This window comes from Chaetura pelagica, unplaced genomic scaffold (genome assembly GCF_000747805.2).
Source record: "Chaetura pelagica isolate M959 unplaced genomic scaffold, ChaPel_1.0 scaffold101, whole genome shotgun sequence".
Lineage (NCBI taxonomy): Eukaryota > Metazoa > Chordata > Aves > Apodiformes > Apodidae > Chaetura > Chaetura pelagica.
The window spans coordinates 6193159-6208467 of NW_009952564.1; the positions used below are offsets into that span (position 1 = coordinate 6193159).

Consider the following 15309-nt stretch of genomic DNA (forward strand, 5'->3'; position numbering starts at 1 on the left):
TGAGTAAAATAAAAGTTAGTTCATCTGATGTGAACAACTGGCACACAGCAGTGATAATTGTGTGAAGTTTTGCTTGTCATTGGAAGTTAGGTGGCAGGATATAGGGGGCAGTGACTGGAATTGCGTTGCTACAGAGATGAAGAGATCGAATATAAAATGATGTGTAGTTGGGAAAGTAAGTATTTTTTTTACTTCTCTTTTTAATTTAATTTAATTTTAAAGGAATCATGACGACCTCAGGAAAAGAGAATTTCCGACTGAAGAGCTACAAGAACAAATCTCTTAACCCTGACGAGATGCGTCGCAGGCGGGAGGAAGAGGGTCTTCAGCTACGTAAACAAAAGAGAGAGGAACAGGTACTGTACCACAGTAATGATAACTGTAACCAGTCCTGAAACAGTCTTGTCTTGCAGTGTCTCTGAGTCTTCTTGTTTCTGACCTGCCAAACCAATACATAGCCTGAAATAAGAGTTACTCGCAGACTTAACTTCCTCTTCTGCAGTCTCCACAATATTTAAGAGTGCTCCTTGTTTGCTGAAGTGTAAGATTGGCCAGAGCAGCTTAAAGGTGATTTGAGCAAATCTATGTGACCTTGTAGTGAAGGTGATTGAGGAACTACTGTTTTGTTTGTGGCCTGTTTTGTTGTTTGCTTTTTTTTGGTGTGGGTTTGTTTTGTTTTTATGGGGTTTTTTGTTTGTTTTGTGTTATTGGAATTTATTTTGTTTAGTTGTGTTTTTTTCCTACCTGAATCGTGGTGGCTTTAATCTTTGTTCAAAGAGTGGCAAGCTGGGGTGAAATGGAAGGAAACAGTGCAGCTAGAATAGGAGGAGCACAAGGTCTGACCGAGTCCTTATAAATTGTAGTAGTTATATTCTTGAGGGAAGAAATAATTTGTTAACCTGATTCTTAGTTTTTAAGTTAATTTATGAATTTACAGAATTCATGCTGTGATTATCCCCATAAGGCTGTGGTTCCTTGAGTAGTGGATTTAGTAAATGCTGTAGGCAGAATGATTGAGAAAAATGCTTGGAAACACAGCTTCTCTGCCTGCTCCTGTCTTGCTAGTTCTGGGCTCTTCATTTACGTTGTGAGGTGACAGGTGCTCTGCAGGTTTAGTCAGGAGACAGGAGCAGTGACAAGACATGATAAAAATAATCTTCTAATAAAAACAGGTAACACTGAGCAATTCTTTCTTTTGTTCTTAGTCGTGTTCATTGGAAGCTTTAAGGGATTGGTTTGATTTCAAGCCAAGTTCTAATGACGTTTTTTCATCAGTCTTGAGATTTCTGGAGTTAGGATGAAGATAGTATGCGTGTGTTTGGAATAGTAGGTGAAGTCTATAATCTATTCTGTTCAATGTAACTTCTGCAACGTCCATACCAGATGCTTTCAAGCAAAGTCATGGGGTTGTTCTGATATGGAATTGGAATACTTGTTGACTTTGTTCAGTAACTGCAGGTAGCATTTGCAGACTACTGGTAGCACAGAACATCATTGGTCTTATTTGTAAAGCTGTTACTAAATTAGGCAAATGATGAGTAATTTTCCATCTTATCTGTGTCTCTGACCTCTCTTGGACCTGATTACCACAGGCTGGCTAAATAAAGTGTGTGGCTCTATTTCCATCTGTTGAGGACAATTTTTAGTCCCAACTGGACTAACAGTGGAACACAAATGGAGCTGCAAGCAAAATGTGCAGCTCTGCAATTTCAGACCTTGTGCACGTTCTTCACTTTTATGTATTTGGCACATAGGTTATTTAAGTTTGTTTAAACTCCCTGGATTGTTTTTTTTCCTGGGGTTTGTTTGTGGTGGTTTTTTTTAGTCTGAAAAACCCCATAAAAACAACCTCAGGCCTCTGAATTTTCACATAACTTGCCAATGTATATATTTTCAATTAAGATCGTGTTTGAGTATGTTTGTTGAGCGTGAATAGGCACATTCTACAGTAGTTTAGAAGGAGTAGCATTCTACAGGAATGCTTATCACTGATGTAGGGTTGCTATAGACTTAGCCGTTCTACATACTGTTTCCTCCCCATCTTCTTTGTAGAGAAGAGTAACAGCAGGTCTGTGTCAGAACTCTGTCTTGCCTGTCTGCTGTGGTGCAAATCTGATGTGGTTTGATGCTGGAGTCCTGTTTCCTGAACTTGGCAGGCCAAGCAGTACCCTCAAGCCCATCTTGTCATTGCTAATGTTTTTACCAATGAGACAGATGGATTAAGGGGAGAAGCTGCAGCCTCTCTAGCTCTCCTCATGACCTCTCAAACTGGGTAACTTCTCTAAGAGGAAGCAACGAAATTCCGTTCATCCCACTATAATTTCTTTACACCAATCCCAAGTGATCATAGAATCATAGAATGGTTTTGGTTGGAAGGGACCTTAAAGATCATCTAGATCCAACCCCCCTGCATGGGCAGAACACCTCCCACTAGACCAGTTTGCTCAGATCTCCATCCAGCCTGACCTTCCAGGGCGGGGGCATCCACGACCTCCCTGGGCAACCTGTTCCAGTGTCTCACCACCCTCACACTGAATAATTTCTTCCCAATATCTAACCTAAGTCTCCCTTGTTCCAATTTTAATCCATTACCCCTTGTCCTCTCATCTTCCAAGGGCCTCTCTGCCATAGTAACTCCAATTACCTCAGCCTCCCCAGCTGTTCTACAGGTTCTGCTGTACACAGCAGTTTTTCAGGTCTGAGCCTCAGCATCTTCTGCCAGTCAGTTGCAAGGAAGCAATTGTCTGTAGATATTGATAGCTCATAAATGGAGGGGGACAGTGAAGAAGAGGAGAGAACATGAGCATTTTCCAGAAATGCTGGAAACCAGTAACCTAGCATGTTGCTGTTTTCATTTACTCCACGACTAAACTTTCTCCATTTACTGTCTGGAGGAGTCCAGTGTATTAGAATGATAGAATGGATTTGGTTTAAAGGGACCTTACAGATCACCTAGTTCCAACCTCCCTTGCATTGGCAGGGAAACCTCCCACTAGATCAGGTTGTTCAGATTCCCATCCATCCTGGTCTTGAACACTTCCAGGGAGGGGGCATAACTTCTTTCAGGTCTGACATTTTTCAGCCCTTGTCATTTTGACTGCAGCCTAATGTGACATGCTGTGTATATATTGACTATATAAAATATATATGTATATATAAAATACTTTCTCTCTTCAGTTGTTTAAACGTCGAAATGTTGCGACTGCTGAGGAAGAAGCAGAGGAAGAAGTGATGTCAGATGGTGGCTTCCACGAGGCTCAGATGAACAACATGGAGATGACTTCTGTAAGTGATGAGAAGGGAATACAATATTTGCTGAAACTGAGCAGGCCTGTTTTGCAGTTTCTTGAAGGAATGAAATTCCAAAAAAATGTATCTTAAAATACCTGTCTCAGTGAACTACCCTGGAACAGTTTACATGAGAGAAAAATGTTATGGGTAGGAGTGAGTGGTTACTCAGTGGGTATACTTTCAGGAAAACTGAATAAAATGTCATTGTTCCAGGCAGGCTGATACTTCCTGGTTTTGATGTGTGCCATTATGACCCAAATCACCCAAAATGGGTGATTTTATCAGCTGCTGCCCAGAGCTGTTGGGATTTTTAAATCTGAAATTCATAGTGTTTGAAACATGGAAATGCAAACCAGGCAATATGTTACTGTAATTTACAAATTAAAAATGGGCTCAGTTGGAAAAATTTGTTAGAGTACTTTCAAGTGGCACTGTTTCTATGCAGGGTGTTGAAAACACAGCTAGACCTACTTTATCTGTGTGCATGTGACCTTTAACTCCTTTCCAAGCTGGAATTTCATCCTAGAAAAAAAACTTTTAGCAGAAATTAGACTTTTCTGCTTTTTCTTTGTTTCTTTACCAGAGACTTTCCCTGGAAAGAAAAATAGTAAGGGATTCAGGCTGTAACAGAGAGGTTTAAGGGAAGTGCAGTCCTCACTTAAAAGTTGGACCACTCATCTTCACGCTTATGTCTGTACTTAGAGTATTCAAATTATATTTTCATAGAAATCAGGTGGGACTTAGTTTCTGTTGGTAGTTGTACCAGCCTTTAAAATTATTGAGAAATAGAGAAATGCCTATAAACAATGTGGTAGATCACTAATAGAGTATATTGTTTTACTTTTCAAGATAATCTTTAAACATCAGACAAGTTCTAAATACCATTTAATCATGTGTGTGGAAGCTTATATGAAATTATTAGATGGTTAAAAAGTAAGACAATAAGCCTATCTAATTGTGATAGGTACTACCATTATCCAGTTTGCTATTTTAGATCTCATTGATTTCAGAGTCTTATGACTTGGAGCTGTTAGACAGCTATTACAGACAAAGCTTTAGTATTTTCAGCCCTGTCATCTGTCTAAGGGTTAGGATCACTTATCTCTAAGGATTTAGATGAGAAGAAGTAGAAAAAAAATACTAATTTCCTTATGCATGTTTACATGTGTGATGAACAGAAAGTCAGATTTTACCTGGCATAAGAAAGGTCATTGGTTGAATTTAACTGTGTTACTGGAAACTGTCAGTATTACGAAAAATGTAATACTCCATTTGATTATCATGACAAGCATTAGGTCTGTCAGCTCTTCTAAAAATGACAGGTCCTGTACGTTTTGGTGTAAGAGAATAACTCAAAATGTACAAGTTGCAGAAATCAAAGCAATAGCATAATCAAACTGGTGTTCTTGTATAACAATAATTGCTGTTCCAATTTAGATGAACTTTTGTTGACATTGACAATTCTACATTTATTTTAGAGGAGGGGAGATAGAAAAAACAGGGAGAGAATACCAGTGAAAGGTTCTGAAGAGTAGTTTTCTTGCCATAGCCTAAGAAAATTTGAATTTTGGCATCCATAGGAGAAAGGCTAAGCTTAAGAATGGTGCTGCATATGTAGATGTACACGTGCAATGACTTATTTGTTGTCTGTATTGGTCTTATCAAGGTTTTTGCTCAGTAAGAGATAAAATTGATAGCATTTTAGTAAATGTTATGATTTTTACCACTCATCCCAGATTTTCTTCTCCCTCTTGCTCTCTGTCACTCTTATTTTCTCCCCCACCTGAATCCTAGAGTGCAGTCATCACCTCTGATATGATTGAGATGATTTTCTCCAATAGTCCAGAACAGCAGCTTTCAGCCACCCAGAAATTTCGAAAGCTTCTTTCTAAAGGTAAGGGCTGAAATTACTTGTGGAAAAATGTTGAAGCATCCCTGGCATATATGGTTTTACTTTGACAGCAATAAAGATGAAGTTTGATACAGAAATTTCTGGGTGAAGCTCTGTTTTAGGATATGTCAGTTAGGTGTATGTAACAGTGACTTCTGTTCTTGTAATGTGTAAAACTACTACATGATGCAGATGTGATCTCTGCTCTGTAATATAATTACAATAGACAGCTTCTCTATGGCTCAAATATGCTGCTTCACAGAAACTGAGCATGTGCATGTGCCAGAGTGACTGCAGAACCACAGCTGTGAAGTTGGTCAAAATTCACTTTTGGTGACTTATAGTAATACATTGCCTTTCAGTATAGGTAAAGCAGTATTGCAGAAATAGCATACAGTTTCATAAAGGGGAGTTAGTTTGTCATTGGGTATTGTTTTGATGCTGTAACTTGAACATTTCCCAAAAAATGAATTTAACTTTGATTTTTGTTTTACATAGAACCAAACCCCCCAATAGATGAAGTCATAAGCACACCAGGAGTGGTGGCCAGGTTTGTGGAGTTCCTCAAAAGGAAAGAAAACTGTACATTACAGGTATACAAATATAAATATCTTCCTATATCATGAATGCATTTGGTGAGGCAAACTGGGTAGAAAATAAGTGATTTGCTTAATTAGCTGCATTCCCTCTCTTCTTCTTCACTAGGATAAAAAAGCAATTTTATCTTCAGGGTTTCAAGCAAAACCTCTACAGGAGCAGGAAAAAGAGGGACAAAGAAAGACGTACCTCTGAATTGTGTTGTGTGATGGCTAGGATGGGATCTTTACATTTTCTTATGTACCAAAAGCAGATTATAAAATTTGGAATTCACCAGATGAAAAGCTATTAAACTAAACTTTAGTGTTTGGGTTTTTTGTACTAATTGAAGACTGTTTTAAATTTTTAGAATTATGATTTAAAGTTTTTCTTAAATGAAAAAAAGTTTAAGATTAGAATTACAATCCATAATGATGAACATAGAAACCTTGAAACTTACTTCGGTTTGTAAACCTAAATTTTGTCTGTTACAGTGGTGCATGATTTGTCTTGTACTTGATTCTTGGAGCTTTGTCTCATTTGTCTATGGGGCCTAATGGGATCCAGACTAGAGTACTGAGGGAGCTGGCAGGGGAGCTCGCTAAGCCTCTTCCATAATTTATCAACAATCCTGGTCAACAGGGGAGGTCCCAGATGACTAGAGGCTGGATAATGTGACACCCATCTACAAAAAAGCCTTTTATTACTTTCAGGACTTCTAGCTTGGAAGTCTAAGGCAGGTAAATAAAGGGTAAAAAGTTCCTAATCCTTGAAGGATATATTTGAATAGGAAGGGAAAAAAAGGGTAGGGGATACTTGATCATATACAGATATATTTTTGTTTAAAAAAACTTCAAAAGCAGTCATAAACTGAATCGAATTTTCATGGTCTTGTTGTTGTAACATGTATTGTAATGATCTTTTTTATATAGAAAGAGCTGAAATCAAATAATTGAAAATCCCAACTTTGTCCTAAAGAGTTTGTAACAAAGTGTTGAAAATAGTGCAAGTACATTGCTCTTGATACTCAATCCAAACTGGTTAATTTTCCCTCATCTTGCCTTCATCTGTCTGCCTGCTTGGCAGTTCATCATCTGCAGGTAGAACTTTTTGTTATGATACAGTTAGGAAGTCCTCTTGACCTCACTTTAATACTAATTTTTGTACTGTCATTGTTTCCAAAAGTGTTCCTTGGCACAGGCATAGATTTTGGGCTTCCCATTCCAGGCTTTCCTGACTCTTGCTTAGCTGTAGAAGAGAAGGATTTTGAACTTAGTCTGGAAACACTGAAATACTTTTTTGCTCAGATACTGCAGCTACTTGTATTATGGATTGAATGTGGAAACTCTTGCATGTTGGTGAGCTTGGAACTTTATGTGACTTTATGTTGTTTTTCTTCTCTGTGGTCTGTGGAATATCCAGTAAAAACTTTGTTTACATGTGGTTGTTCCTTAGTTAATACTTCTTGGAGCATGAAGTGTCCACAGTGGAGAGGAAGGAGAGAAACTGTCACTCAGCTAACTTTTCTATAATTTACACTATCTGAAATGTTCAGTGGTGCTCACACAAGGGCATCATCTAAGTCACCCTTCGTTCTAGTTAGATGTTAAGAAGAGCTGTTGAAAGCTTCGTTCCACAAAACATGGGGAGATCTGTGATTAGCTTGTCATCACACTGTGTTTTATAAATGGTTGAAGTACAGATTTGAGCAAGAAGAAGTACATTTTCTGTTGGCCTTAAGCTCTGGCCTGGACGTTTTGCTTCTAGTTCATTAAGGCTAGCTCTTGCTGTTTTGACATAGTGTGTTTCGGCTTTATTGCAGCTCTTTGTGTATTACAACACTGTATTTTGGAATGCTGGATATTCTGATCACATCTTACCAGAACATAATTTCTTGTTTAGTTGGTCAAGAGGACAGGATTAATAGTATTGTAAAAAAAGTGTAGAGTCTTAATAGTTATTGACACTTAACAATTAAAAGCTTTACAAGCCTAGGTTTAATTGTTGAGTTCTTATTTCAGGCCCATTTCAGGATTCTGTGTGTCTCCTTAGCCCGAGTTGCCTTTATGACAAAATCCTAGACTGAATTTCTTGCTGCTCTTCAGAGATAGCTGGTCTTGGAAAGTGTATCAGAATTTTCACTGGAATACTGGTGGATCAATTTAATAAAAATTTTTAGTAATATAAGAATCAGCCTTTTATAGCATAAAACTTTCCATTGTTATTGTTCTTTGATTTTTGCTTTTTCATTCTCTGGATTCTGGATGGTAGCTGATAGGATTTACATTTGCTAGTGTAGTGTAGTATTTTTTTTAGTGAAACTCATGCAGAAATCTACCAATCTAATCGTATTTTCTGAGGTCTGTGTGAGGTAGTGTTAAAATTTGCACTTCAGCTTAAAAAGTGAATGTTTTTGCATATTGGGATGAAAAAGAATAATAAATGATGAAAACAATTAAATCAAAAGATGTGAATGTTAATTCAGGATCTCTGCATGATTCTGATTCTTACTTTGCAAACTGTCTGTGTTAATTAGTAATATTTCATGCTTTCCCTATGCCAATTCTTTCTGTCTTTGAAAGATATTTAGTCTTCATCTTTGGTGTGGCATAGATGACTTGTAGTAAACTTTCTTCTGTATTTTTTTTCCAGTTTGAAGCTGCATGGGTGCTGACAAATATTGCCTCGGGAAATTCCCTTCAGACTCGAATAGTGATACAAGCAGGAGCCGTCCCCATCTTCATAGAGCTGCTTAGTTCAGAGTTTGAAGATGTACAGGAACAGGTAAAGATTAGTAATAGTTCTGAGGTTTTTGTGTGTGTGCATGTTCGTTTATGGGGTTGGGAGTGGAAATGTAGTGTTTGGCAGTTTTGTGTGATAATCCCTTTCTACCTAACACGTGTTAAGATGTCTAAGCAAGTGTTGCATTTTTATTTCTTTGAAAATTACTTATTTAACCACAGCCAATGGGGTAAGGCATTTTGATCTCTAATAGGTTAATATTTTTCTTTGTTTTGAGGAATTAAAGAAGCCTTTTAAAAAAATTGTTGTAGAGAAGGAAAGTTCATGCTTGTTTCTCCTGAAGATAAAGCATGAGTGACAATTACAGTTTGTTCTCTACATTCCTTACGGAGTAGATGAATATTCTGAAGGGCCAAAGGGATCAGTGTAAAGCACAGACCAAATGTTTGACTCTAATTTCCACATGAGGTCCATAATTTGTGTAGGAACAGGGAGACATATTTTAGACATACAATCTTGTGTTGAAGATTTGGGATGGTGAAGTATTAATCATGTTAACAGATTTTCTGTTAATCCTAACAGGAAGGTATATACCTTTACTGTGCTATGTTGACTAGGTTTGGATCCAGATATTTGCTTTTGTTTCATTGTCTACCCAATTAGTAAGCTTTATGGGTTTTTTTCTGATAGCTCTTTACAGACCATAGCTTACCCTTTTCTTGAGCAAATCAAATAGGCTTTGAATTCTTACGGTTGGGATATTCTGTGGCATTTGGTTTGGGTTTTCATGACCCTTTTCTGAAAATTTATTTATTTTGACATGTTTTTGTGGTGGTGAAATTAGAAGCGTTGGATATTCCAGTAGCACTGTTCCAGCAAAGCTGTTTTCAGAGATAGTACCTCATTTTCATTTCTACTTCATACTTTGGTATCTAAATATCCAAGATGTCTTTGTGGACTCTTTGCCACAGAAGCTGGCTGCAAGCTCAGGTTAAGATGATTATCCAATGTGATCCATTATTCTTTTCAGAATCACTGAATACCAGGGTTCAGTTCTCCATGCTGTAAGTGTGACCTCTATTCTCTGTTCATAGATGTCTGACCTTGCATTTGGCTGTATTGAGATGCATGATTGGAGGAGTCCCAGCTCATAAGCATTGGATTGCTTTGTGTAACTTGCTGTTTCTCTCCTACAGCTGGCTCAGAATGTGCCACCTGTACTTAAAGGTGCTTAACATTTCCAAAAGACAGATTTATTATTTTTTTTCTCAGTTGCTTGTAGCTTTCTGTTTCTTCCACTCTGCAGCTTTTTATTTTCAATAGTATGTCTCAGGATGAATAATTTTGGAAACTGTTTTTTAAGAGAAATTGAATTCAGGTGCTTGAGAAAATTATATTAAAGGAAATACATATTTTTACCCATTTTTTAAAGCTTTTTTTCAGGAAATGTGTCTTTGCTGTTATAGAAACTAGAAAACTTGCCAAAGTGGCAGTTAAATGCTATATTCTGCCCATGTGAAAATCCGTCCTGGCTTAGCTATATGTTGTATTTTAGAGTTTGATTTTTTTGAGGGTTGTAGTTGGTGGCATTACTTTCCAAATTCAACCATCAGTTATACAGAGCTTTTCCTGCAGTGTGACTGGTGCTGAGTGTGGTACGTGTTTGTGCTCCTAATGATCTTTGCAGGAGCTGACTTTTTTTTTCATTAGGTTGATGTTCAGAGAGCAGATGGGAAGAATGAACCTGTTTAGAATGAGCTGTGCAGCCTTCAGCCTTAAGATATGTGAATTAACAGAAGAGCTTAGGGGCCACAGTTAAGTAGTCTCCTTCCCATACTGCCTCCTAATAAACTGCTGACATGTTAAAGTTCAGATTGCAGGCAGGCAGAGTGGGTTATAATTACAGGAAAATATTTTCTTATTTAATTCAGGTGCTGAATCCATTATCTCTCTGTTACTGTTGTCTTTCAATACCAGTTACAAATTGCCCTGTAGTAAGCTGTGCTAAAGAAGGAAAGCATACCACTGCAAAATGTTACCTATACCTTTCCATGCTGTGTTTCTTTGCTGAAGGTCTATAGTTTGCAGTGCTGTTCACAGCTGACTTTGGGTTTAATGCAGGCCAGTGTGAAAGAAACTGTTTTTTCTGACAGCTTTAAAAAACCCCAAACACTTCACCATTATAGCTACTAAAACAAAACTTGAAAGCATTAAGCACTTAAATATTAGCTGTTGCACTTCTACATGACAGGATAGCATTAGTACACAATTGCATACTATTTTCCCAGGTGACTCTCATCTAGTTTAGTATATGTACAGATTGTTTTCCTAGTAATGAATTAGCAAGTACCAAAGGAGGCTTTTGCTTGTCACATTGTGGCGCTCTTTGTTATAGAAGACATTGCAATGAATGAAGGAGAGAAGAGGGAAGAGATCCTTACGATTAAGGCAGTTGCAGCTTTATGAGATAAATGTATCTACCTCTTAGTGTTTGATGCTGGACAGTTTGCTTGTCACAGTTTTCAGTAAGTAAACACTAGTTCTGTAGTTTTTGAATGCTCAATGTAAAATACTTGCATTTACATTTTGTAGTTGAGGACAACTAGATGCTTTCACAAATGCCTTGTATAGCTAGGTCTGTGTTTTGAGCAAATCTGGGCTTCTCAGGCTGGGTTTCTGAAATGGTAAGATGTTTGGCCATAATTTTCTCCGCTGTAAAGTGACGATTCTTACCCTCTCCCACAATAGCGTTGTGAAGTTGGTTATTTGCAAGCAATTTTCATGACCTTTGCAATAAATTACAAAAATACAGGAAAATACGGAAAACATAGCTATGTGTTCAGGGCAGATAGGCCAAAAGGTAGCCCATGTGGTGGAGGATGAAGAGAAAAATAACTGCAGGCTGTGATTAGTAAGCCAATCATTGTACTTAGAGGGATGGTAATTCTGGAGAAGGGAATGTTAAGTGGTAATAATAACTTTGAATGTGTACCATAGCATAAACCAAAAACCAATTAATATTTAATATTATTTGAAATTAGCTTCCTGGCTGATCATTATCCACTTGTTTTGTCTTAAAGTAAGTCTTACAAACTTACACCATTGAATTTATCTTCGATTTCAGAATTCCTTAGCTGTTACTCAGGAACAGATACCAGTTTACTTTATCTGGTCATGATTTTTCCAAGTTATTTTTCGTATTTATAAGCCAATTTTAGTGTGTTGCACTGTTTATTTTGCATATGCTAATTTCTGATCTGGTATGATTCTAAATCAGTGGTTTAATATAAGTCAGCATGAGGGATTCTTTATAACTGTGTTTATTAAACAGCATGTATTTTCATGAAATTGTCTTGTTTCTTTTAAAAAGATCTGTTCTGCATTAGCTACACAGGCTGACATTTAATTACCCTACCATCCTTTAACTCTTTCATTGTTTGCATTGTGTATCAGTCTTAGTTAATTCCTGTGATCAGTGATCAAACAGCTTGGTATCTGTTATTCCTACCAGAGAACAGTCAGAACTGACATCTCCATTATTTATGAAGAACTCTATTTCTGGATTTGGTGTATTAATTTTTAGATTTAATCAGTGGCATACATCCTAACCTTCTGCCACGTACTGCAGTTTTTTTTTCTTCCAGTAGACATCTAGAAATTTACAGTGAAGTACTCTGTCAAAGCATTTTAGGCATGCTTAATGTCGATCTAGCTTCAGCAGTGTCATAGCTGCAGTTCTCTCTCTGGTGCCCTTGCTGAGGTATTTAAAATCCAGATGTCAACTTGAGTTTCTTTGATGAATACTGAGTTTCCTTCAGAAACCATGCAAGGCATTATGCTCCCTGTGATGACTGAAATAATCTCACAGTGACAGGTATGTGTCATTGTGCTGTGCTGGACAGCCAGTGGCAGGAGTATTCCCAGCTGCCTTGTTCTCCTTTGGGAACACTTGCATTTTCAGCTAAAGCAACCTTTGTGTTTTTCCCTCAATATTTTTCCATATCTAGTTGTATTGCTGTTCCTTTTGGTAACCATCGTTTGTTTGGCAGAGGTGATCCGAGAGTCTAATGTCCAAATTCTGTTTTTACATCAGCAGTCCTACTAACTACGTCATAGTAATCAAAATCAGGAAAAAACAGGCATGAGTATGAACTACTTTCTCTGTTTGGATGGATGAGATGTGAGAAGTAAGGAACTATGACCATCCCAACCACTGAAAGAAGGGTGTTTTCTGTGTTGGGACATAGTATAAGTTATCTCCTAGGAATTTGGCCTTCTGGTGTCCTTCCTTGTGTCCACTTATCCAGTTACACCTGTGCAACCTAATCTTCATTGTCTTCATCCCAGGATTACATCCATTTCCCATGTGAGTGGCCAAAAGTATAGAAAGTGTTGATTCTCATTTCATAATATTTCGTCTCTGCCAAAAGGCACAGAAACTGGGCACTGTTGGTGATTGGTCTAGCACTTGGTTTAAATATCCAAAGGCCTTATCAAATAATAACTGAGAGCCTTCACAATTCAAGGGTAATTGAAGGGTTGTCAGAAAGTACAGGGATTATTCACAGAAGGTACCATATAGCTCAACAGTACTTGATAAAACTTGTACTTTATTGTTATTGACTGCAGAAGTTTTCCAGCACTGCAGGAAAGAACACTGGGGTTTAATAATGGGTAAAATAAACTGGAGACCTGCAACAACAATCCCTACTCCGCTATAAACAATAAATGGAAATTTATACAGGTTTACAAAAATAGATGCTGTCATTTGGCAAGGTAGAATTTGTATTTTCAGTTTACACACAACTTTGTTACTTAAGATAATTGATTGAAATGTCAGACTGCACATAGTAAAATTACAGGTGCTTTTCAGGTCTGGGTGTACATATTGGAAAGTAGTGAAATATATTTTTTTATAAAGTACATTTAAATGTATTTAATACAATCTGAAATTTAATTAAATATCTTTTTACCTCTGCAACTATCCAGAAAATAAGAAAACAACATTTGGGGTGTGAGGAATTAAGCTAAAATGTTATGGCAAGCGAGATATTTGCATCTTGAGGACTGCACAAAAGAAGCAATGGAAATCATTGAACATTATTCAGACAAACCCTGGAGACAGTCATCATTGTTCACATGTCATCTGTGGGAACCATGACAGAGCTTTCCATTAATACCAAAGCCTGACAAATAGAGTTTAAATGAGTTTAGGTTCCTCACTTATTTGAAGAGATAAAGTAATTCCTTAAGGAAAGACATCTCTCTTGTTGAATGAAACATTGCGTATTTTTCTAAAGATGTTTCAATTTCTTTGCATCTTGTGTACTTAGAGTCATAAGCATTGCAAGGATTTCTTGCAACACCCTGTCTTACCAGGTCCTGTGATATCAGGCTACTTGGACTTCTCTTGCCATAAAAAATATTAAGAGTGGGAAAGCAATAGAGATGGTATTGACTTCTCTGATCAGACTTTCTGGTGTGAGATTTGCTGTTGCAAAACCAGTCTGTCATTCAGGGTCAGAATGGATTGTTGGATTAAGTGATTATCACTGTTGTCAACCCTAAAAATAGATACTGCTATAGTTGGCAGAAACAAAGTCCACAAACAAGCGAAATACAGCTTCCAGGGGTACTTTAACGTGGGTTAGGGTATCCAAGCAAGGAGATCAGCTGAAATCTTGGTTTCATTCCTTGTGCTTCTCATTGCTGCAGAAATACAAGCATTACAACAAGCAACGAGTGTGGCTTCTTACAGTTCCTACACAAATGACATTTTGCAGGAAGCAACATATGTTCTGTCTCTCTAGGTTAAATTTTTCAGGTGGCTGCTCTCTCAGTCTTCAATCCATGAGGCTGCCAGACCCAAGGTTGTAATTTTATTTCAGGCAAACAGTTGTCACAACAGTTGTAAAATAGTAAGAATGGGAATGAAAACCAAGTTTTCCTGATGAAGAGATCAGTTTGGGGGGGATATTGCATAGTAATGGCTGTGTGGTTTCACAGAAAAGGTCAGAATGGCCTGGTGCCTTGTTTCTGACTGTGGCTTAAGCAGAAGCCTGGAAAACAGTAGGAGAACAAAAAGAAAAATAATCCTTCTCCAGAAGAGTCTCCTAGTGTCTTAACAACTTGTAGTTTAGGGACTTTTGGTCAATCTATATGTGGTGTTATTGGTAATACTGCTACAGAGGATGATTTTTGTTTTATATCTAGCAAGTTGACACCTATATTCACACTTTGTATATACATTTACTTCAGCTGTATTCATTTTGCAGGATTTGCTTGTGGTTTGGGGCCTCTAGTGTGATTGGAGTATGTTTATTTTAAGTAGCATATTTTAGCCACTGTTTAAAGCATGTCACACTAGAAATATAATGCAACAGATCAATTGACATAATATCAATAATAAGTTTATTCTGGATTATCTGAGAATTTCCTTTAGGTAACAAATTTGGCTTTTTCTATCAAATTTTTAGAGGAGTAATTTGTTTCTATTAGAGATACAAAGGAGAAAACATTTCTTTTGTGTGGGGAACTTACATAACTTCAGTTGGAGAAATGGTTATGCACTGTAACACATTTTACTGCAAACAAATATATAGTCTTCAACTGAAGATAAATTTGGGGAGGACATATAGCTGCTGTCCATGATAAATAGGATTGCTTTTCTGCTCCATATGCGGAATTGGAATTATTTCCAGTGTTTGTGTAGACATTGCATGGGTCTTGCCAAATAAGCAGATACACATCTATTTGATATGACACTGAACCGTCTGGTAACTTGAAATAAGTATCAAATGTGAGTTTAA

The 15309-nt window shown here is 37.3% G+C and overlaps 1 protein-coding gene across 1 annotated transcript in view; it reads left to right on the forward strand.

Annotated features, from left to right (window-relative positions):
- Nucleotides 1–222: 222 nt before the first annotated feature.
- Nucleotides 223–15309, forward strand: part of KPNA1 (karyopherin alpha 1 (importin alpha 5)) — a 39231-nt gene continuing 24144 nt past the window's right edge. The window contains exons 1-5 of the mRNA XM_009993366.1: nucleotides 223–356; nucleotides 3178–3285; nucleotides 5086–5185; nucleotides 5681–5775; nucleotides 8411–8542. Of these exons, the coding sequence (XP_009991668.1) occupies nucleotides 228–356; nucleotides 3178–3285; nucleotides 5086–5185; nucleotides 5681–5775; nucleotides 8411–8542 (564 nt within the window). The 5' untranslated portion in view covers nucleotides 223–227. The remainder of the gene's footprint in view (nucleotides 357–3177; nucleotides 3286–5085; nucleotides 5186–5680; nucleotides 5776–8410; nucleotides 8543–15309) is intronic.